This window comes from Elephas maximus, chromosome 4 (assembly GCF_024166365.1).
Source record: "Elephas maximus indicus isolate mEleMax1 chromosome 4, mEleMax1 primary haplotype, whole genome shotgun sequence".
NCBI lineage: Eukaryota > Metazoa > Chordata > Mammalia > Proboscidea > Elephantidae > Elephas > Elephas maximus.
Genome location: NC_064822.1, coordinates 160,523,936 through 160,548,243, shown reverse-complemented (window position 1 = coordinate 160,548,243; position 24,308 = coordinate 160,523,936). Strand labels below are relative to the sequence as shown.

The 24,308-nt window shown below is 40.1% G+C and overlaps 1 protein-coding gene across 1 annotated transcript in view; it reads left to right on the top strand.

Moving 5' to 3' along the window:
* The window catches only part of FGD6 (FYVE, RhoGEF and PH domain containing 6), a 142,580-nt gene that overhangs the window by 24,764 nt on the left and 93,508 nt on the right, over positions 1 to 24,308 (top strand). Inside the window, exon 3 of the mRNA XM_049884083.1 lies at positions 19,752 to 19,902. Within this exon, the coding sequence (XP_049740040.1) occupies positions 19,752 to 19,902 (151 nt within the window). The remainder of the gene's footprint in view (positions 1 to 19,751; positions 19,903 to 24,308) is intronic.

Here is a 24,308-nt window from a genome sequence, read left to right as displayed (position 1 = left end):
GGCATACAGATGGAAAAAATGTGTGTTAGCTAAGAAAGCTACAGTAACTTTTAGAAAAATGTAACTTAAAAAATAGGAACTTCTCACCTTTATCTTTTAGCATTATCACTGTACAACAGATAAAATCCCGTGTCTTTGCTGTTAGGAAGCCAGGTAAAATATGCTTACCCTATGAACGCTCTTTAATAGATTACATCTTTCTTCTTAATCTATTAAATACTGTTTCTAGTTAACAGGTAATTATTGTTCATTCACTCTATGCAGAGCACCATATTCAGGGAATTATAAAGGGAATTTTTAAAATGAACATTGGTACTAAGGCTTTAGTGACGAATATAAAAATAAAGATCTGAAGGGTGAAAGTTTCTCTGACTTAAAAAATGGGTTTTGATCTCATTAAAAAATACAGAATCTTTCTGTGAGGCAAAATGTAAATACTGCAAAAATACATTGTCTCTATCTGGGTTCAAGAGATTTTTTGATGGTAAAATGAGTTTAGGTATGTTTTGTACCCGGGGGTTATTGAGTGATTATTGATGCTTTCATACGTAGGCTAAAATGAGATCTTAGCTGTTTTCTTGAATGTGGCCTTATTGACTCTTGGTAGTCGTAATTCTGAGCATCTTTAATTCTCATTCAACCCTCGCATGGTTAAGAAGCAAAAATATTTTTCGTACGCTCTTCTGTACTCTACGAATTAATGTTGTCGCTCTCTGCTCATTGAAATCTTAGCCCCAGTAAATTTTTATTCTGCCAGTACTCTGTAGGTGGATTCTGCAAGTACAATCTCTGGCTATGAACGGAGAGATGTTGCAGGTAAGACAGCCTAGGACATTAGAAGTATGGTCAGTTTCAGGTTGTCTATAGGAAATATTCTGAAAATTGTTGTCGTAATTCACGTATCATCATGATCTGATTTTTGAGGGGAAAACCACATGTGGACTAGCTGCCTCCTGCCTGTCCTCCCACCTTTCCTTTAACCTTTCCTTCCCAAGTATTAAAAAATACTGTTTATGAGGAATGCTTAAAAGAACTAAGATTAGTAAACCAGGAAAGGGAGACTGGGGATTTTCTGTTCTTTATGTGTTATGTTTTTTTAATTATAGAAATTTATAGAATCTTTTTTTTTTTAAGTTAAATGTGCATAAAGTAAAAAGTAAAATGCTCCCTCCTTTCCCTCTCATTACCCTCCTCCAGTCCACTCAAGAGAAAAAGGGTTTTGAATTTGGTTGGCTTGTTTGTTTTGTTTTGTAATATGGAAAGTTTTCAAATAAATGGAAAGTTGAGGAGTGGTTACACTCTGTCCCTCAGAAGCTATTGTTATCTTCAAGGTACATGAGAGAGACATGGGCTGACAGCACTGTTTCCTCCACGTGCATAACCTCAGTTCCTACACCAAGCCTAACCCACCAGGAGCTTCATAAAACATCTGTGATAATGTGTATATGTATACACACAAATGTGTGAATGGGTGATGCTTTCTCTTTCTACTCGCTCATTTCTTCCCTCTCTCTCTCTTTTTAACTGTTTTATGGTATCTTAATTTCTCCTTACTTCCCATCTCTCCTCTTTTTTGTATGCCTTTAGCTTGTGGCTCAGAGCAGGTGATCAGTGTTTTGAAGTGCAGTCTACTCTGAAAATCTATATTTAAAAAAGAAATAATCATACTGTGCTTTACATTGAGAAAGGAGATTTACATGACCAACGGAATCAGCAACTTTATTGCATAAAGGTGAAGGCTTGTTATGTCATATGTAGACCTTTTTGGTCTGTGTTGCTCATAGCGGTTGTCATCAATGTGATGTTTATTTACCAAAGAGGGATGAGCTAGCTTTTAAAACGGACCTGTAAAAAGTATCTTGAGGTGAAGTGGGATACCTCCATATTACTCATTATTTTACATTGATTAATATATAAGAGACCCTTTTGTGATATGTAACTAATTATTCTGGGCTTCGAGATACTGCTGTACAAGTAGTAAGCTACTAAAAAAAAAAAAAAAAGCAGTGAATTTAAACATGGAAAACAAGCCCCTGAGTGACCTGCTGTAAAACCATGGCTCACATGACTTCAGTGCAGGAGTTCTTTACTCAGACATATAAGCGGTGATGAGCTGTTTCACATGACTGACAATGCAGAAGCTTCTCTCTGAAGTAACTTTTTAAGTACAATTCTAGGCTTTTAAGTGTCTATAGCAATAATTTATTTTTCTTAATATTTCTTAATGAACTTGAGCTTCAACCAGTTGCCCTGGAGTTGATTCTGACTTATGGCGACCCCACGTGAGGCAGAGTGAACATAGGGTTTTCAATGGCCGATATTTCAGAAGTAGGCTTTCTTCCAAGATGCCTCTGTGCGGACTCTAAGCTCCAACTTTTCAGTTAGCAGCTGAGTGAGCACTGTTTGTACCATCTAGGGACTCCTTTGATATTACAGGTAATACATATGGAAACCCTGGTGATGTAGTGGTTAAGTGCTACGGCTACTAACCAAAAGGTCGGCAGTTCAAATCCACCAGGTGCTCCTTGGAAACTCTGTGGGGCAGTTCTACTCTGTCCTATAGGGGTTTGGTGTGTGTGTGTGTGTGTGTGTGTATATATATATATGTACGAATGTGGGGAAAGAGGGAAAGAGAGAGTTGGAGCATGCAAGTGAGTAAGCAAGCTTTCTATGTATCAGGTATTGTTAGTGCATTACTTGAATTAATTCATTTAATCTTCATAAAACCCTGTCAGGTTGGCACTACTATTAACTCCATTTTATGGATGAGGAAACTGAGCTATAGTAAGGTTAAAAATTTTCAATTTCATATAACTAGTAAGTGGCAAAGCTAAGATTCGTACATAGGCAGTTTTTCTCCAAAGCAGATATACTGCTTCTCGTGAGTGATCTATACCGAGGGTTGGCAAATTTTTTCTGTAAAGGACCAGAAAGTAAATATTTCAGTCTTTGTGGGCTATATGGCCTCTGTTACAGTTCTTAAACTCTGCTGTTGTAGCATGAAAATAGCCACCAACAGTACAAAAATGAATGAGCTTGTCTATGTTTCAATAAAACTTTATTTATGAACACTGAAATTTAAGTTTTGTGTAATTTTCACATGTCACAAAGTATATATTCTTCATTTTTTTCTCCTAATCATTTATAAATGTAAAATCCATTCTTAGCTTGCAGGCCTTACAAAAAACGGCAGACAGCAGACTGGGTTTGCCAACCCAGGCTGTACTACACATCTGTGAGATGTTAGGATAAAGTCCACTCATTTATTAATTCATTCATACAAGAAGTAGAGAGACCAGGTATAATGCTAAGTTGTGTTTACTAGGAGTAAACAAGAACAAAAACTTCTTGCTCCTCTTGCCATTCTGCTTACTTAACGTAAAAAACTAAAACCAAACCCACTGCTGTCGAGTCGATTCCGACTCATAGTGACCCTAGAGGTCAGAGTAGAACTGCCCCATAGAGTTTCCAAGGAGCGCCTGAGGGATTTGAACTGCTGACCTTTTAGTTTAGCAGCCGTAGCACTTAACCACTATGCCACCAGGGTTCCCACTTAATGTAAAGGACCAAGATATTCTCCCTCTCCTCATGCAATTTAAAAATTTGCATTCATTTCATGTCTATTGCATATACCAGGCATGTTCACATTGTCTCATTTAATCTTTATGCCCATTGCTGTCCAGTCGATTCTGACTCATAGCAACCCTATAGGACAGAGTAGAACTGCCCCACAGGGTTTCCAAGGCTGTAATCTTGACAGAAGCAGACTGTCAACATCTTTCTCCTGCAGAACGGCTGGTAGGTTCGAACTGCCAACCTTTCTATCAGCAGCTGAGCACTTAACCACTATACCACCATCACTCTTTCATTTAATCTTCATAGCAGGTGGTATTGTCTCAATTTTATCCTTTAGGGAGGTGTAAAATTAAAGAGCCTAAAAAGCTAGCCAGTTACACACAGCCAGATGAATGATGGAGCCTGGCTGGATTCCAGTGCAGGTCTGTCTTAGGCTAGAATCAGTGTTTTTTTCTTCTTTACTGTCTTTCCTTTGTTCCTGGAAAGGTATCAGACTAGAGTAGAATGTTTTTGACCTTGTCAAAAGTGGGTCTGTTTATCTCACTTCTTGAATGAATGTTTATTTCCACTTCCTTTCCATTTTTCCCTGACTCTAGCTTTCAAAGATATTACCCAAGTTTAATGGAAATGTTATGATTTTTTTTGGTTTATCAATCAAGGAAGGTTAAAGTAAACAAGAAGCAAGTCAGCGGTCCAATTAGTGGAAAGATACACTGATGCATGGGATTAAGAGTAGAGGAAGAAACCCAAGTCCTTTCCCTATACCCCTTAGAGCCTCCCAGTCTTGAGCAAATAGTCCTGTATCCCCAGGTGTTCCCAGAAAGACATGGGTTCCATGGGTCTTTGGGGTTATTGGTGATTCATAGTTGTTCTAGAGTAGACCTTTAAGACAGCTCTTTTGTGGGTGGTATCCAAGGGAGAGAAATGGTAAATAGAATTGTTCATGTATAGTTTCCAATAAGGAAGTGGGCTGATTTATTCATACACAACAATTTAACCTGCCCCTCTCTGGCTACTCATAGGCTCCCAAGGAGCCTACTGTCCTTTTACCCATGTCAATGGGAAATCCCAATTGCAGGTTGTGGCTGCTGTTATAAAATGAGACACTTAAGTAGGTATGGATAAAATAAGATCTAGAACTGAAAGCAGATGTCTTTTGAGTTTAACTATTGGTTTCCTTGTAATTCCCACCATTTTGTTACAGTGGGATCTGTATTTAATGTTACATGTTATATAATATTTTATAACATGAAATATGTCACATTTCTATAACATGTAACTTGACTACCTTTAACTTGAAAATTGCTTGAGTTTATCATAGCAGAGTCTATTTGGATGTATATACAAAATATAATTAGGTATCATGAAGCTAATTTTATGTACCCTTCAATGTGATTTCTCAGGATAATCCATTAGAAATCACCCATGCTCCTGCTTTGTACTTAAGGATCTTAGATATTGGTACCCTTTTTGGTAGTTATCTTAATTGCCTTCTATTCACCCAGCTGGTAAAGGAGGAATTCGTGTCCTAGGGTTATCGGAATGGCTGAACACCTGACATTGGATAGATAAGGTTGACAGCAGTTTATTTTTCACATATACTCACGGCCTGGGGGAGAAGGTCACCTCACACCACAGAGCCACAGGCAGGGACGGTGGAAGGGAGGTTTTGTTGTATCAAGAGAATGGGATGACTTCTGATGTGATTGACTTCTTTGAATAATTCCAGGACTGGCTGGCAGCTGAAACTCACTCCTGAGGGGTAAGCAGGAGCTGTCCTGGTCCCTGTGAGGAGGGTTATTTGGCTAGGAGAGGGGAGCTTACAGTGAGGTCATTCGGGCCCTCCCAGTTTTCCCAATATCAAGGCAACACATAATGGTCTTAATTTGGGCCTTCCACTAAAGTGGTTTCATACTGAGTCACAATCAAGAGCATAGCGTGGTCACAGGGAGTGGTCACATTTTCCAAAAGTCTCACCACCTTTTCAGTGGCTGTTAGGATTGTGATGAAAAGGCATTAGAGGAAGCAATGTGGCATGTGCAGTTGACACAAGAACAAGCAGTCACCCTGTTAGAGAAGGTAGTTAAAGGATGCGTGGTGTTTTTCTACTTAATCACCAACCAGTCAAACCCCCATGGCCTGGCTCCCCCACTAGGCTTCCTACTCTAGTGTTAGAACCTGGCAAAGCCAAAGAGAAGGGTTGGGTTTAAATCCCAAGTTTCCATCATGGGTGGGTAATTGTTTCTTCTACTTTGGCTGATTGCCAGCCATGTTAGCAATACTGATACCTCACTAACTTGGCAGCTCTCATTATACAGAAATGTCTTTCCCATTACCCCTCAGTCACCCCCATTCTTACTTCCATGCCTTTGCTCACAGTTTTCCCTCCAGTCTTTTCCCACTCAGGATGCTCCTCTCATTTGCTGAAGTGTGTTCTTTCAGGTGCCATCACCTCCTGAATCTCCCCAAGCCCTGCACCCTTTGTGTCTGTGTACTGCCTTTAACATTTAGCATGAGCTAGCTTTTAATTGTTCTTTTTTATAAAGTAGCTCCCACATTTATCCTAATTATAGTATGTCATGGATTGAATTATGCCCCCCAAAAATGCATGTATCAGCTTGGCTAGGCCATGATTCCCAGTATTCTGGGGTTGTCCTCCATTTTGTGATTGTAATTTTATGTTAAAAGGATTAGGGTGGGATTGTAACACCACTCTTAGCCAGGTCATATCCCTGATCCAATGTGAAGGGAGCTTCTCTGGGGTATGGCCTGCACCACCTTTTATATCTCAAGAGATAAAAAGGAAAGGGAAGCAAGCAGAGAGTTGGAGACCTCATGCCATCAAGAAAGCAGCACCAGGAGCAGAGTGAGTCCTTTGCACCTGGGGTCCCTGCACCTGAGAAGCTCCTCGACCAGGAGAAGATGAAGACAAGGACCTTGGTCCAGAGCCGATAGAGAGAGAAAGTGTTCCCCTGGAGCTGGCGCCCTGAATTTGGACTTTTAAGCCTACTTTACAAGTGAGGAAATAAGTTTCTCTTTGTTAAAGCCATCCACTTATGGTATTTCTGTTATAGCAGCACTAGATGACCAAGACAGAATTTGGTACCGAGAGAGTAGGGTACTGCTGTAACAGATACCTGAAATGTGGAAGCGGTTTTGAAACTGTGTGCATAAACTGTATGGACAGTGGCAGAGGACCAGCACAGCAGAGAACCCGCAGAGGCAGAGAACCAGAAGCAGCAGAACCAGGAGACCAGAGGGAGACAGTGCTAGAGCCAACCCACAGATCCAGAGAGCTGAGTGCCTGTGTGCAGGAGGCTTCCTGGAGGAGTGGGGTGCTCCTGGGCACTTATCAGTAGAGCTACAGAGCTTTGGAACACTTGCCCCAGCAGGGCAGATGCGGGTATGAAGCCTGAAGAACCGAGAGGCCAAGAAACCATGAAGCAGAAGCTGAAGAGACAAGGAATACAGGAAGCTGAGCTGCCTCACTCTCAGAAGGTATGGCCATGACCTCAGGGGTTTCAAAGGGTGGAGCCATGGCCTCTGTTGTTTCAAAGGGTGGAGTTGCCACTCAGATGGTTGAGAATGGTGTGCCTAAAGCCGAGGGAGCAGAGTTGCTGTCCCAGTGAGCCTGGAAGGCGGAGTTGAAGCCCAGGGCCCAAGGGCCTCCACTCAGTGTCCAATACCTAGAGTCTGGAGGGCAGGGCCATTGTGTAAATTGTCTCAGAGAACAGGGGATTATTTTTAAAGCCTTGAGGGCTAATGTAATGTGTTCTCCTGACTTACTTGGTGTCTGTTATCCCTTCTTTCCCTCCCATTTTTTCCGTTTGTAATGGAAATGTCTAGCTTGTGCCTGTTCTGCCATTTTACTTTTGGAAGCAGATAACTTGTATTCTGGATTTGAGATGAAGAGGAATTTTTGGATTTTGGACCTGGAATTAAGACTTTTGCTATGATATGATGGGATGAATATGTTTTGCATGTTGCAAGAATGTCATGGGGGGGGGGGAGCAAAAGGACACAGTGGTTATCCTAATTCCTTTTCTTTTTATCTACTTAAGAAAGTTTCACTCAGCAATAAATAAGAGAAGCAATCAATAGGATTTACAATTTGGACATTATCTGTAACTAATTCTATTAGATTATCTTCATCCTTTTTATCTCCAGTCCCTAAAATAATATATGGTATGTAATAAAAAAAAAAAACCAAACCTGTTACTGTGAAGTTGATTCTGACTCATATTGACCCCATGTGTTTCAAAATAGAACTGTGCTCCATAGGGTTTTCAATGGCTGTAATCTTATACGGTTGCTATAAATCAGAATCGACTAGGCCACAACAGGTTTAATCTTATGGAAGTAGATCACCCAGTGGTGCCTCTGGGTGTATCTGAACTGCCAACTTTTCAGTTAGTACCTGAGTGCAAACCGTTTGTACCACCCAGCATCCTTCATAATATGTAATACCAAAAAAACCCAAACCCGTTGCCATCGAGATGATTCCGACTCATAGCGGCCCTATAAGACAGAGTAGAACTGCCGTATGGGGTTTCCAAGGAGAGGCTGGTACATTAGAACTGCCGACCTTTCGGTTATCAGCCAAGCTTTTAACCACAGCATCACCAGGGCTCCATAATAAGCCCTTGATAAATGTTTATTGATTTAAATGGCAATTTTATATTTTTTAAGTGTTATAAAATATATATGTAAAAATATATGCATATATATGTAAAATGTGTGTGTGTAAAATATGAAGTGCTCTCAGGTACCCATCCCATCTCTTCATTTATTTCTAGTTGCCTTTATTTGGTCTGGTACTATGTTACGTATTAAATAATCAGGCGGTAAAGGGAGAAATGATGGATCAGCCCTAACTTTTTCTTTTATTCTTCATTTATTTTTTCAGTAAAAAAAAAATGCCATCTTTGGTATAACGAGAAAACTGCCTTGGGAACCTCCTAGATTTTATTTGGAGGCAATTCTAAGGTCAATAGAATACTTTTATGTTTGTATTGACAAAAAAATACCTGTCTACATTTCTTGAAGAGCGTTTTTGGAAACCACTCCTCAAAGCCCTCCAAATTCCAAGGAAACAAATTGCTGGTAATTAAATGTTTCATATTTATTTTACCCAGTGCTTGTTTCAGAGCCCAGGTGGCGCAGTGGTTGAGTTCAGCTGCTAACCAAAAGGTCAGCAGTTTGAATCCACTAGGCACTCCTTGGAAACCCCATGGGGCAGTTCTACTCTGTCCTGTAGGATTGCTATGAGTCAGAATCAACTCGTTGGCAATGGGTTTGGTTTCCTTTTTTTTTTTTTTTGGTCAGTGCTTGTTTTTTTTATAACAGCGTATTCTGTTTTAGCTAGGAACATCTCAGGCTTGAACCAGATGCCTCCCAGCTAGAGGGACAAGAATGTCTATTGGACTGTGATCTGCCTGGGGCTTCTCCTGTGTCATTAAGATAGTACCACAAATCCTGGAGGACTGTGATCACTCTTATTTACAGGCCAGGGAGTTCTCCCACAATCCAGACAGAGTACTGTGGGAGATACATAATAGTATGGTGCTATTCCTGTGGCATAGTTAACAAGTTGTATGGTTACTTCTGTGGCCTCCGGCAGACTGTTGAACAATCATTCCAGTGGAGTTTTTTTTTTTTAAGCTATCAACTGACTAACCAGAAGGTAACCCTTCCTATTTATTATCAAGGTACTCATGATAATGGTTCTCCCGAACAAGCCCCTACAGGCAGTAAAGGAAAGTCATTGTTGTTGTTAGCTGCCAGTGAGTCCTTGACAACCCCATGCACAGTGGGACCGGACCATGGTGATCTGTAGGGTTTTCATTGGCTGATTATCCAAGAGTAGACTGTCAGGTATTTCTTCCTAGTCTGTCTTAGTCTGAAAGCTCTGCTGAAACTTGTTGAGCATTATAGCAACATACAAGCCTCCACTGACAGACGGGTGGTGGCTGCACATGAGGTGCATTGGCTAAGGATCGAACCCAGGTCTTCCACATGGAAGGTAAGAAATATTTTTCCAACCTAAGAAGTAGTTGGACTTTCTGGGTAGTACAGACAATTAGCACATTTGGCTTCTAATCCAAAGGTTGCAATTTCAAGCCTACCCAGAGTGATCTACTTCGAAAAATCAGCCATTGAAAATCCTATGGAGCACAGTTCTACTCTGACACACATGGGGTCACCATGAGTCAGGCCAACTCAACAGCAACTGGTTTAAGAAGTAGTTTAAAGGGATAAAAGAAAGGCAACCCTGAAATTGTTAGACGTCCCAACCTGGGGGATGGGGAGAAGAAGGGGAGGAACAGAAAATCAGTATCTTTCTTTCTTTTTAATTCTCACCACCCTGGGAAGGAAATGAAATATATATTTTAGTAATATTGGTGCAGTGGTCAAGTGTTCAGCTGCTAACCAAAAGGTTGGCAGTTCGAATCCACCAGCTGCTCCTTGGAAGCCCTGTGGGGCAGTTCTACTCTGTCCTATAGGGTTACCATGAGTCAGAATCAACTTGATGGCAATGAGTTTGTTTTTTTTTTTTTCATTTTGTGTATATATATATGTGTGTGTGTGTATAACATGTTTTTATGTGTATGTCTTTTTTTTTTTTTTTAACACAAATGGAGCATACTCCCTTGCCTTGGGTTCTTTTTAATTCAACACTATTTTTTGGAGAATAATCTGTATCATGGTGTATAGATCTACCTCATGTTTTAAATAGCTCTTTAGTTATTCATTGTACATATGTACCCCCATTTATTTAACCAGTCGCCTACTAATGGACATTGACCAAAACTCTTTTTAATACTACATCTTTGTAGTTAAACCTTAATGACTTTATAAGTAATTACATGAGAGAGGTATAAACATCTGAGTAGGTTCTCTTCCCTTTAGGGTGTTTTGTATTCTACTTGTTTTTTAAACCATTTTTGGAGTTATCCTTTGAGGACTGTATTTTAAATAGTAGCCTCAAGGCACTGATCATGATTTCATTTTTAATCAGTAGAGTATAATTTTAAGAATCCTACTGATAAATGTGTTCCTGGGAAAGCATGGAATTGGCATTTAAAGGGTGGAAGTGGCCCCTGGAAAATGAAGAAGGCCTGTTTTTCAGAGTCCATCACTGAAGCCTCGTATCCTTTCTTAACAGACTCGCCCGGAACCAGCTTTAAACAGTGTTCCAGTTTACATTTCAGAGAAGTTGGGTATTCTGTGGTTTCTTTTTCTGAAACCATAGAACTCCCAGCTTGCTAGTTTTAAAGGCATAATTGTTGACACTTTCAAAATTCATGAACCAAAGAGTAAAACACTGTGTATACTTCATGGTTGCAAGTTTCTTGTTCCTTTTTTTTTTTTCCTGATGGTAACAAATTCTTGCTTTGCTATCCCTATTAATATTTTAGTAATTTTTAAAATTTTTTTCTCTTGTTATTAGTTTAACTCAAAAAGGTTGATACTCTATATACATATGTTAAATTATAGATTTTTTTTTACTGAACTTAAGATAATAAAATCATGTTTTAAATTAAAATTTTGCCCTAACCTTTAACCAGTCTCTCAAAAGAACATTAAAAATTAATGTACCTTTCTCTGGGGGAAGGATATTATACTGTATATACTGTAATAAAACATCAGCTCTCCATAGCTTTACGTGTTAAAGAGCATTTTTTTTTTTTTTTAGTCAAAGCGGTTAGTAATGGAGAAGACCTATCAGATGATCTGGTTTATGCCCCAGTACAGAGGGGTCACACTTGTTGAACCTGATTTTTGTTCAGGTCAGATAAGTTTGCCCCAGCCTTTGTGTTATCACTTGGCTTTTATATTCTGTCACCCTGGCTCTGCACATACTTAAAATAATTGTGCAAGACCCTATGTTTGGAAAACCTAAAATAAGGCATGAATATATGAATCTTGCTTTGTTAGAAGATGAGAACAGCCACATATGGCTATTTCACAAGTTGTGCCATGTTTGGCAAAAGACATTAAAGAGATAATTTACTCGTTTAAGGAGTAGTTGTCAGGAAAATCATCAGAGTGGGGGATGGAGAAAATTCCAGAAGTACTGTGTAATAGAGAAGAGGACCTGAAAACAAGAATAAGAATGATGTTTAATTGTTTTTGTTGTTGTTGATTTCAGTGTCCAAAATGACAGTGGAATTTGCAATTTCGTAAAGAAACTGAAGCAACAGAGTAAAAAGCTTTCTGGTGAAAGTAAATAAAAGCAATTTTCTGGTGAAGATAGTAAATCAATTTATAGTTGGCATATTAGAAAATGCAAGTTTTTTGCTAATTTTTCCATGTAATGTTCATCTTCCAGGTTCTAATGGTGTTTTTTTTTTTTTCTCACTCATTCTGTGATAAATATGAAAGCAGCCAGGGGAAACACATAATCACCAAGTCATAATAAGGCGGCCTTTGACAGAGAATTATAACAACATCCTAAGGACAAGCAGGGTCTTTTCAATTTGGACCAAGAGTAGAGGAGAAGGGAAATATCACAGAAATTCAGGTTTCCAAGTTGTGACTTGGAAATGAGAAAGAAACTTCTCAGAGTGAGAATATTGGAATGAACTTTGAATTCGCGAGGAGTTACATGGAACAATTCTTTGTTTAAGAGCTCAGAGTAAAATCACAGGCAAGAAAGGAAAAAGATAACTGGATTTGTCAATACACGAGATGATTCAGTGCCTCGAGAGCTTTCAGTTTTACTCTGCTTCTCCTTTTCCTCTCTCTGCCATCCAAGGTTTCCCTGCCTTCCCCTTGCTGGAATTTTTAATTTAATAGAGGTTCATAAGGATTTTTGTGTCGTGAGCCCTGGCAACTTTTATGCCTGGTCTGATATTGTGCAAGTGTTAAGTTACCTAAAAGCTCTTAGAGGAAATGGATTAAATATGTTTTTTTAAAAGACCAAACCAAAAAAAAAAACGTGTTGCCGTTGAGTCGATTCCTCCTCATAGTGACCCTACAGAACAGAGTAGAACTGCCCCAAAGGGTTTCCAAGGAGCACCTGGTGGATTTGAAATACCGACCTTTTGGTTAGCAGCTGTAGCACTCAACCACTACGCCACCAGGGTTTCCTTTTAAAAGATAGTTCTTTCTAAAAGAGAGATCATCCTTGATGCAACAGCTTACCTGAAAGAGAAATTTGATGTACTTCCAGTAGAGTCTGTACTTTTTACATATAAAAAATAAGATAAAAAGTAAATAATTTTTTTAAAATGATGGCATTGAGTAATCATCACTGCAAATGTGTAGTTCTTCGCATGTGGAATTGAAAGGACAGTTGCCTAACTGAAAAAAAAAGAAGCAGTTGCCATCAAATTGATTCTGACTCATAGTGATCCCGTGTGTGTCACAGTAACACTGTACTCGATTGTGTTTCCCAGGGCTGTCTTATCTGTAGTAGATTGCCAGGCCATTCTTCCAAGGCATCTCTAGGTAGGTTCAAACTGTCAGTCTTTCAGTTAATAGCCAGATGTTTAACGATTTGCACCTGGGGACTCCTAGTTTCCTAATCAGTAGGCATTTATTTCTCAGTTTACCTATCTCTATCTTTATTCCAGCAGAGTGGAAAAAATCTGATTTTCTAGAAACAAGGCTTATTCCATAAGCAACTCTGACTTGGCAAAGAATGGTCTAGGGAAGTAGAGCCCAGTCTTGACTTTGTTCTGATTGCTGTTGTAGCTTACTTTCTTTTTACTTTGACTGTCATATTAGAAATAACTAGGCAGGAATGGTATGGAGGAGACACTATGTCCTATTCCTTTAACCCAAAAAGCAGACAGCGTTAGAATGTTCTCTTGCTGACTGTGGAAAGGAAATAAAAAGAATAGGAGAAGACCCCCAAACTAAATGACTGAAATTGTTAAAGAATCCATGTTTATTCACCCTAACCAAACCCATTGCCTTTGAGTTGATTCTGATGCATAGGGACTTTACAGGGCCGAGTAACATTGCCCCATAGGGTTTCCAGGGCTGTAATCTTTATGGGAGCACACTGCCACATCTTTCTCCTGCGAAGCAGCTCCACCTTTTGGTTAACAGCCGAGAGCTTAACCACTGTACCACCAGGGTAGATTTGAAAGCTACAAAGATTGTATAGGGAAATATTTTAATTAACCATTGTACTCTTTTTAATTATTTGGAAATGAACACAGAAATGCAGAGGCTACATGTCAACCTTCCTATTTTTGCTGCCTAAACCCAATATGTTTCCTTGAAAATCAGGCTTCTTATGATATATTTCTGTTTCAGCTGATGCCGCCCTTGTCCTGCTGGTGACCTGGACTTGAAACCTTGAAATCTTCCTTGAGTTTCCCCCCTACTCTTTACCATAAGCCCTGATGGTTTTTCTTCCTCTTACCTCCATCTCTTCTTCTCAATTCCTGATGTAGCCACCCTGCTTTGAGCTACCTGCACTATTGAAATTACCTCTTAGGAGATGTACTTCCACTTTTTCTTCACTGCTCCCCACCCCTTTCCCCATGTCCAGTTAGTTCGGCTGCACTGGGCTGCAAGATTAATCCCCCTAAAATACCCCTTTTGCTCTGCTCAGTTTCCTCCCTCCCGAGAGTAGGAAATCATAAATGATTTCTACTCTTCACTGCTAGAGTTCCCATCCAGTGTGTGTGAAGAGCAACTTTAACGTCAGTTTAAGCTTTGACATGATCAAGGGGGTGATGCTAACATTAACAGGAATGCCCATTTCCCTGGTTAGGTGGTAGTGTTGGGAGGGTGCTGTGCTTACAAAGTTTGATTGAGGGAAGGGGTGCCCTTCTCTTCCTTGTTGGCACTAACAAGAAAGAAGTATGGTAGTGGCAGCCGACTTGGAAGTCTATTAAGTGTTTCATTGAGGTCTACAGGAAGATTTGGGTGTCCTTGTTGAAGGCCTACAAGATGAAGTGTAGACTCTAGCTATTTTTCATTGTGTTGACAGTCTTGACACCTGCCATCTTCTTCAAGCTTGTTTTTTTAAATTAATTACTTGTAGGAGACTTCCGTTGCTGACAAAATGTTCTCCTCTACTTTTTGTTTCTTGAATACAAACATTCCCATCTCTACACTATTGATCATGATGCCCAAATGCCCCTTCCCCTTTAAGCCATACACACTTTTTTCCCAGTTTTTCTCAAAAACCTTCCTTTGGCTCACCATTCCCATAACACCTGTTACTTTCTAGTACCATTTTTGTTTATTCAGTAAAAATTAATTGAGTGCTTATTATGTTAGGCAGTATGATGGGAATTTAACTTAAAAAGACAATTTCCTTGTCCTTTAATGAGGGAAACAATTATACCAAGTGCAGTCAAATGAGATAAGATTCAGAAGAGGCAAGTAAGCCAATATGAGATAAGGTGGGGGAAGGGAGTCGGGCAGGGTTTTCTGTAGGAAAACAATCATAGGAACTAATCTCACAATATTTTATGGCAGTGTGTTTTGTTCTGGGAAGAAGATCTGGTGATCTGCTTCCGTCAAGATTACAGCCTAGAAAACCATATGGGGGCAGTTCTGCCCTGTCACATGGGGCTGCTGTGAGTCAGAATTGACTCAGTGGCACCTAATGACAAAAACACGTATTTGGATCTATGCAGTTTTAATATTTAAAGTTTTTTTTCTGTTGTTGTTCTAAAATGTAAACTTTTGTCATTTAATTTTATTTGTATCCATACTGGATATACTGATCAACTGGTTGTTGTTGTTGGGTGCCATCAAGTCGGTTCCGACGCATAGCGACCCTATGCACACAGAACGAAACACTGCCTGGTCCTGAGCCATCCTTTACAATCATTGTTATGCTTGAGCTCATTGTTGCAGCCACTGTGTCAATCCATGCTCGTTGAGGGTCTTCCTCTTTTCCACTGACCCTGTACTCTGCCAAGCATGATGTCCTTCTCCAGGGACTGATCCCGCCTGACAACATGTCCAAAGTACGTAAGACGCGGTCTCACCATCCTTGCCTGTAAGGAGCATTCTGGCCGCACTTCTTCTGAGACAGATTTACTGGTTCTTTTGGCAGTCCATGGTATATTCAATATTCTTCGCCAACACCACAATTCAAAGGTGTCAGTTCTTCTTTGGTCTTCCTTATTCATTGTCCAGCTTTCACATGCATATGATGCGATTGAAAATACCATGGCTTGGGTCAGGCGCACCTTAGTCTTCAGGGTGACGTCTTCGCTCTTCAACACTTAAAAGAGGTCCTTTGCAGCAGATTTACCCAGTGCAATGCGTCTTTTGATTTCTTGGCTGCTGCTTCCATGGCTGTTGATTGTGAATCCAAGTAAAATGAAATCCTTGACAAGTTCAATCTTTTCACCATTTGTCATGATGTTGCTTATTGGTCCAGTTGTGAGGATTTTTGTTTTTTTTATGTTGAGGTGCAATACAAACTGACGGCTGTGGTCTTTGATCTTCATTAGTAAGTGCTTTACTTTCAGCAGGCAAGGTTATGTCATCTGTATAACGCAGGTTTTTAATGAGTCTTCCTCCAATCCTGATGCCCTGTTCTTCTTCATATAGGCCAGCTTCTCGGATTATTTGCTCAGCATACAAACTGAATAGGTATGGTGAAAGAATACTACCCTGACGCACACCTTTTCTGACTTTAAACCAATCAGTATCCCCTGTTCTGTCCGAACAACCGCTTCTTGATCTATGTAAAGGTTCCTCACGAGCACAATTAAGTATTCTGGAATTCCCATTCTTCGCAATGTTATCCATAATTTGTTATGATACACACAGTCGAATGCCTTTGTGTAGTCAATAAAACACAGGTAAACATCCTTCTAGTATTTTCTGCTTTCAGCCAGGATCCATCTGACATCAGCAATGATATCCCTGGCTCCACATCGTCTTCTGAAACTGGCAGTTCCCTGTCGATATACTTACTGCTGCAGCCGTTTTTGAATGATCTTCAGCAAAATTTTGCTTGCGTGTGATATTAATGATATTGTTCTATAACTTTCACATTCGGTTGGATCACGTTTCTTGGGAATAGGCATAAATATGGATCTCTTCCAGTCAGTTGGCCAGGAAGCTGTCTTCCGTATTTCTTGGCATAGGCGAGTGAGCACCTCCAGTGCTGCATCTGTTTGTTGAAACATCTCAATTGATATTCTGTCAATTCCTGGAGCCTTGTTTTTCACCAATGCCTTCAGAACAGCTTGGACTTCTTCCTTCAGTTGTATCGGTTCCTGATCATATGCCACCTTTTGAAATGGTTGAACATCAACTAATTCTTTTTCGTGTAATGACTTTGTATATTCCTTCCATCTTCTTTTGATGCTTTCTGCATCGTTTAATATTTTCCCCATGGAATCCTTCACTTTTGCAACTCGAGGCTTGAATTTTTTCTTCAGTTTGAGAAACGCTGTGTTCTTCCCTTTTGGTCTTCCAGCTCTTTGCATGTGTCATTATAGCACTTTACTTTGTCTTCTTGAGCCCCCCTTTGAAATCTTCTATTCAGTTCTTTTACGTCATCAGTTCTTGCTTTTGCTTTAGCTGCTCAACGTTCGAGAGCAAGTTTCAGAGTCTCCTCTGACATCCATCTTGACCTTTTCTTTCTTTCCTGTCTTTTCAATAACCTCTTGCTTTCTTCATGTATGATGTCCTTGATGTCATTCCACAACTCGTCCGATCTTCGGTCACTAGTGTTCAGTGTGTCAAATCTATTCTTCAGATGGTCTCTAAATTCAGGTGGGATATACTCAAGGTCATATTTTGGCTCTCATGGACTTGCTCTGATTTTCTACAGTTTCAGCTTGAACTTGCATAGGAGCAATTGATGGTCTGTTCTATAGTAGGCCCCTGGCCTTGTTCTCACTGGTTACTATCTTCTTAATGATGCCCGTCCCAAATGTTTGACTAAGAAACACCTCTCAACTCCTTCTTTAGGGAAAGCAAACCTGATTTATTCAAGGGTGCCACAGCCCTATTACTAATTGTTTTGAGTTCTTATACTGTGGAGTCCAAAACAGCATACAGCTGGGCTGACTCAAAAAGCTGTTGAGAGCAGTGCTTCTAACACAGTTCACTGAGATTTTGTTACAGTGCAGATTCTGATACAGTAGGTCAGGACAGGCCTGACACTTTATATTTCTAACAAGATCCCAGGTGATGCTGATGCTGCTGAGAGGTGGGACATGGCAGGGTTTTAGAGACTGTAAAGAGATAAGGAATTAAGACAAAAATGAGGGAAGGTATGTTTTGTTCAGTCTATGGATGGTTCCTGCAGTCTGTGTACATCCTCTTAAACCTCAGTTACTGTCACTGATCTGAATCAACAGCTAATTACCCAGCTGGGTTGGGCTCATATCCTGTACCCAGAGACAGTGAATCTGGCCAATGATCTGACTAGAAAGCGCCCTTTCCTCTCCCTTTACCCCCGCCCTGGTAGTGAGTATCCTTTGTGTCATGGGGAGCTATGATAAGGTGTGCACCCACCTAATTGAGGCTGTGATATGATTCCCTGAGGCTCCAGACCACTGAGTAATAGGAAACCCCGTCTTGGCAGTGGGAAGTGTTCCTTTTGGCATGTTGCCTTGATCCAACTGGTTTTTATAACAGTTGGACTCCAGAATGGCTTCTGAGGCAAGCCTGTACACTGTAATGTGCAATCAGGAACTGGCAGAAAATTTATCTTTAGCTTTTAAGATTCCTGTTAGAAAGTCTTATTACTTGTAGGAGTCTCGGCATGTTGAGTGACCTGCCCATGACCTGCTGAAGGAGGTCAGTGAAATGCAACTGTCTCTTTATTCGCCTTGAGCATGTCCCTCATGGTTTTCTGTGAATCCTCCTGGCTCTACTGTGCTTTTTTATTTTGTGGACATTCTTGTAGATTGAAGACAGGAAAGCACTTGTTGCAGGCAGTTTGTTCCTGAGTCCTTACGGCCAAAGCTAGAAAGAATTATTTTCAGTGTCTTCCTGGTAAACTTTCCTATGGAATTCCCCCATAGACTGGATTGCAACAATGGCTTTTAGATTCAAGGGCTCTTGTTCAGTGTGACTGTCTCAATGCAAACCAGGAAGTGTTGATGGTGTCAGGTTGGGGAAGAGATGAAAATGGCTCGGTTCTGTGGTTTTCAAACTTTAGATGTATCAGTCACCTGGAGGCTTGTTAAAATGAAAATTGCTAGACCCCACTGCCAGAGTTTCTGATTCAGTGAGCCTGGAGCCCAGTTTAAAAAGAACACAAAAACCAGTTGCTGTTAAGTCGACCCAGACCCATAGAGACCCCTGTGTGTCAGAGCAGTACTGTGCTCCATAGGGGTTTCAGTGGCTGGTTCTCCAGGCCTTCTTCCAGGGCATCTCTGGATGGACTCGAACTTCCAACCTTTCAGTTAACACCCAAGCACGTTAACCATTTGCACCACCCAGGACCCCTGGATTTGGAGTGGAGCCTGAGAATTTGTAAAGCCCTGTTCCTTCCCAAGTCTTGTGATACTTTTAGATAAAAGGCAGTCACTGATATCCAGGGAGGTGGGCACGTGTTCACAGTAGCATATGCATTGCTGATCACAATCCCATCATTATCTCTCAAAACTCATGAATTTATTAGTTGCCTTTATTTTATTTTATTTAAACACCGAGGCCCAAGGAAGCAGCAATTCTTCCGTGATTCCCCTGCAGTCAGTGCCCTTTGTGGTAACCCAGCTTATTTCTCATGAGACATGTTGGTTTATACTGGAGTCAAGACCGATCTTCTGGGGTAAGGATGTATGGACACATAAGATGAGGGCAACTGGGAAAAGTTATTTCCCACCCACCTCCCTACCACTAAAGCATGTTTTTGAAGATGATCCTTTTTTTTCTTGACAGCTGAGAAGGGGAAGTTAGGCTGACTTGGCTATTTCCATCTTTCTAAATCCCTTAGGGAAACCCTGCTGGTGTAGTGGTTAAGAGTTACGGCTGCTAACTAGAAGGTCGGCGGTTCAAATCCACCGGGTGCTCCTTGGAAACCCTGTGGGGCAGTTCTACTCTGCCCTGTAGGGTTGCTATGAGTCAGAATTGACTTGACGGCAATGGGTTTGGTTTTATTTTTTTAAATCCCTTAGATGTACCTTGCGTAAATTGCAAGGATAAGATGATTGATTTTGTTTGTCTGTTTGTGCTGGTACTCCTTTTGTTAAATGTGACTAATGCACTACTTCCTGCTGAAACAGTTCTGGAGCATCCCAGGAGGGGCACAATGATCTGGACCTGGGTCTGGATGACCTTCCCTCAGATGAGGAGGAAGTCATCAACAGTTCTGATGAAGATGATGTCAGCTCTGGCTCTAGTAAAGGAGAGCCTGACCCACTGGAAGACAAACAGGTATGTTTTGGTACTTAATTACTTCTGCTTTTGTGCTTTTTGGCCTCTCATGCCTGGGAATAACACTAAATAGCATAATAGGCACAAAAACTTAGTGAATTTTCTTAAAGGGGGCCATGTTCTAATTTAAATGTAATTCCTACTGTAATCTAGAGTCTAAGATGTCCTGTTTCCAAGTGCATATCACTTAGAGGTTATTTTTTCTTTTTTTATTGTGCTTTAAGTGAAGGTTTACAGTTCAAATTAGCTTCTCGTACAAAAATTTATATACATTGTTATGTGACCCTAATTGCTCTCCCTATAATGTGACAGCACACTCCTCTTTTCCACCCTGGATTTCCTGTGTCCATTCAACCAGCTCTTGTCCCTTTCTGCCTTCTCATCTCACCTCTGAACAGGAACTGCCTGTTTAGTCTCATGTATTTATTTGAGCTAAGAAGCACACTCCTCACGAGTATCATTTTCTGTCTTATAGTCCGGTCTAATCTTTGTCTGAAGAGTTGGTTTCAGGAACGGTTTTAGTGTTGGGCTAACAGAGAGTCTGGGAACCATGTCTTCTGGGGTCACTCCAGTCTCAGTGAGACTGTTAAGTCTGGTGTTTTTACTAGAATTTGAGTTCTGCACCCACTTTTCTCCTGCTCTATCAGGGACCTTCTGTTGTGTTCCCTGTCAGGGCTGTCACTCGTGGCAGCCAGGCACCATCTAGTTCTTCTGGTCTCAGGTGTCTCTGGTTTATATGGCCCTTTCTGTCTCTTGGGCTTGTATTTTCCTTGTGTCTTTGGTGTTCTTCAGTATCTTTTCCTCCCAGTGAGTTGGAACCAATTGATGCATGTTAGATGGCCACTTGCTAGCTTTTAAGACCCCAGATACCTCTCACCAAAGTGGGATGCAGAACTTTATCTTAATAAATTTTGTTATGCCTATTTTTTTTATTGACATAGATGTCCCCTGAAACCATGGTTCCCAGACCCCCGCCCCTGCTATTGTGTCTCTCAAAGTATTTGGTTATATTCAGGAACCTTCTTAGCTTTTGGTTTAGTCCAGTTGTGCTGACTTTCCCTGTATTGTGTGTTGTCTTTCCTTCCCTTCACCTAATTCTTGTTTTCTGTCTAGTTAGTGAACACCCTTCTCCCTCCCACTCCACGCTCATAACCATCAATGTTTTCTTTTGTGTTTAAACCTTTTTTTGAGTTCTTGTAATAGTGATCTCATACAATATTTGTCCTTTTGTGACTGACTAATTTCACTCAGCATAATGCCTTCCAGATTCATCCATGTTAACGAGATGTTTCACGGATTCATCGTTCTTTATCATTTTGTAGCATTCCATTTGTGAATATACCGTAATCTGTTCATCCATTTGTCTGTTGATGGGCACCTAGGTTGTTTCTATTTTTTGCTATTGTGAACAGTGTTGCAGTGAACGTGGGTGTGCATATATCTATTCGTGTGAGGGTTCTTATTTCTCTAGGCTATATTCAAAGGAGTGAAATTGCTAGATCATATGGTACTTCTATTTCTAGCTTTTTAAGGAACTGCCAAATCGATTTCCAAAATAGTTGTACCATTTTACATTTCCACCAGCAATGTGTAAGTATTCCAGTCTCTCTACAACCTCTCCAACATTTATTATTTTGTGTTTTTTGGATTAATGCTAGCCTTGTGGGGGGGGGTTTAGATGGTACCTCATTGTTGTTTTGATTTGCATTTCTTTAATGACTAATGATCCTTTTGTGTGGTGAAGTGCCTGTTCATATCCTCTGCCCATTTTAATTGGGTCATCTGTCTTTTTGTTGTGGAGGTTTTGCAGTATCTTGTAGATTTTAGAGATTAGATCCTGATCGAATTTGTTGTAGCCAAAAATTTTTTCACAGTCTGTAGGTTGTCTTTTGGAGACCCTGGTGGCATAGTGGTTAAGTGCTATGGCTGCTAACCAAAAGGTCGGCAGTTCGAATCCACCAGGCGCTTCTTGGAAACTCTCTGGGGCAGTTCTGCTCTGTCCTATGGGGTTGCTATGAGTCGGAATCGACTTGATGGCAGTGGATTTAGGTTGTCTTTTTACTCTTTTGGTGAAGTCTTTTGATGAACCTAAGTGTTTGATTTTAGGAGCTCCCTGCTACATAGTTTCTCTTCTGGTGTTTGTGCATTGTTAGTTATGGTGTGTATTCTGTTTATGCCATGTATTATTTAGTGATTTTTGAGAAACTATTTTTAGTAGTGTCCACTGATTTTCTTTTTTAATAACTAAAATGTCTCTTAGGATTTTTCCTTGTACTGCTACCCATTCTACTTAGATTTCTAGAAAGAAGGGGATTATATATATTTTCATACTCAACCAAATCTTTTTAGGCATAGAATAAAGATTGCTGTTAATAGCATATCAGCATTTGCTTTGAAATAATCCAGTGGGTTTGTTGGGGTTGGAGTCACAATGTAAGTGAAGCAAGAGTGACCACGTGTTGATAATTGTTTAAAATGTGTGATGGGTACCGTTTCATTACTTTTGTATGAATTTGAAATTTTCCATTATAAAAAGTCTTTTAAAACCATATTTTTTTTTAAAAAATTGTTTCTTAAAGGCATAATTTTAAGTAAAAAAAAAAAAAATTTTTTTAACTTTAAGTTATAAAAATATTCAAATACCTGTTTTCATTTTAAATCACATTTCTTTAAATAAAGACATAATTAAGGTGAAAAAGTAATATATCAGCAGTATCCCCAGATGTTTTGGTATGGTACAATGAGATGGAATTTGAAGGGATTCACAGAGCATATCAAGTTACTGTAAAAACCTGTGTCACCTAATTCCATGTTATAATTTATCAATAGTTTATACTTCCTGTTTAAGGTATTTTGCTCTGTTTAATTCATTTTCAGATTTCAGCGAATGGCATATGCTGATTTTTACCTTCTGTATTATTGCTAGAGTGGAGTGGCTTTGGAGTGCAACTGTCTTGATTTAATTCCCAGCTTCACCACTTATGGTCTGGGTCCAAAACCAAACCAAACTTATTGCCACTGAATCGATTCTGACTCATAGTGACCCTATAGGACAGAGCAGAACTGCCCAATAGGGTTTCAAAGGCTAAAAATCTTTACGAAAGCAGACTGCCACATCTTTCTCCCATGGAGTGGCTGGTGGGTTCAAACCACCAATCTTTTAGTTAGTAGCCCAGTGCCTAACCACTGTGCCACTGGGCTCCTGGGTGCTGTAATTGATCAACCTTTATTCTCTTTGATGAAAACTCCAAGTTTTTTTTTTTTTTTTTTTTCCTAACAGATACTATTTTCTATCATTTTCATCTGTATGCCTTACTTGAACCCTTTTCAGTTTTTCCCCATACTTTGTGGTGACCAAAAGTAGTTTCCATATTCTACTAGGGATCTCACTGATTGATGGTATAAACGAAACTTCAAGGATAAATCTCTAACCTTTTAGTGTTACATATCTTCCCAGCACATCCTGTCATAACACTGCCTGGTTGACTTATCCATTTGTGATCAGTGGAGACTCCCAGGGTTCCTTCCTCTGTTTAAGTACCTGCCTTTCCTTTCTACATTTATATTATTGTTTTTGCCTTTAGTTGTGCCACATTGCAGTATTCCTGTTAAATACTCATCTTTTTTAATGCAATTATTTCTTCAATTAATCATGCATGTTTAACATTTTTGTGTGCGATACCTGTGTATTTTCCTGTTTAGAATTCTCAGCCATTCTGATGAACTTACCGTCTCTTTGTCTGAGACATCAGTACCCAAAACCAAACTAAACCCACTGCCATTGAGTCGATTCCAACTCATAGGGACGCCATAGGGCTTCCAAGGCTGTAAATCTTTACAAAAGCAGACTGTCACATCTTTCTCCCTCAGAGCTGCTGGTGGTTTTGAACCACCAACTTTTGGTTAGCAGTCGATTGCTTTACCTACTTTGCCACCAGGGCTCCTTGAGACATCAATAAAAAAACAAACCAAACCCATTGTCATCGGGTCAATTCCAACTCATAGCTATAGGACTGAGTAGAACTGCCCCATAGGGTTTCCAAGGAGAGCCTCGTGGATTCAAACTGCTGACCTTTTGGTTAGCAGCCGTAGCTCTTAACCACTGTGCCACCAGGATTTCCTGAGATACCAATAGAGATAGTAAAATGGGCTAATTCTACATTGCTCGAAAGTTGTTAATCCATCTAACCTAGTCTCCTGAATGTTTCTCTGTTAAGTAATTTGCTTTCATAGTGGTTAAGAAGAACACAGTCTTTGGAACCAGGTTGTCTGGGTTCCCCCCGCTTATTAGCTCTGTGATCTTGATCCACTTATAACTTCTCTGTATCTTAATTTCCTCATCCATAAAAAGAGGAAGATTGTTGTAAGGATTAAATGATTATAGGCTGTTTAGAACAGTGCCTGAC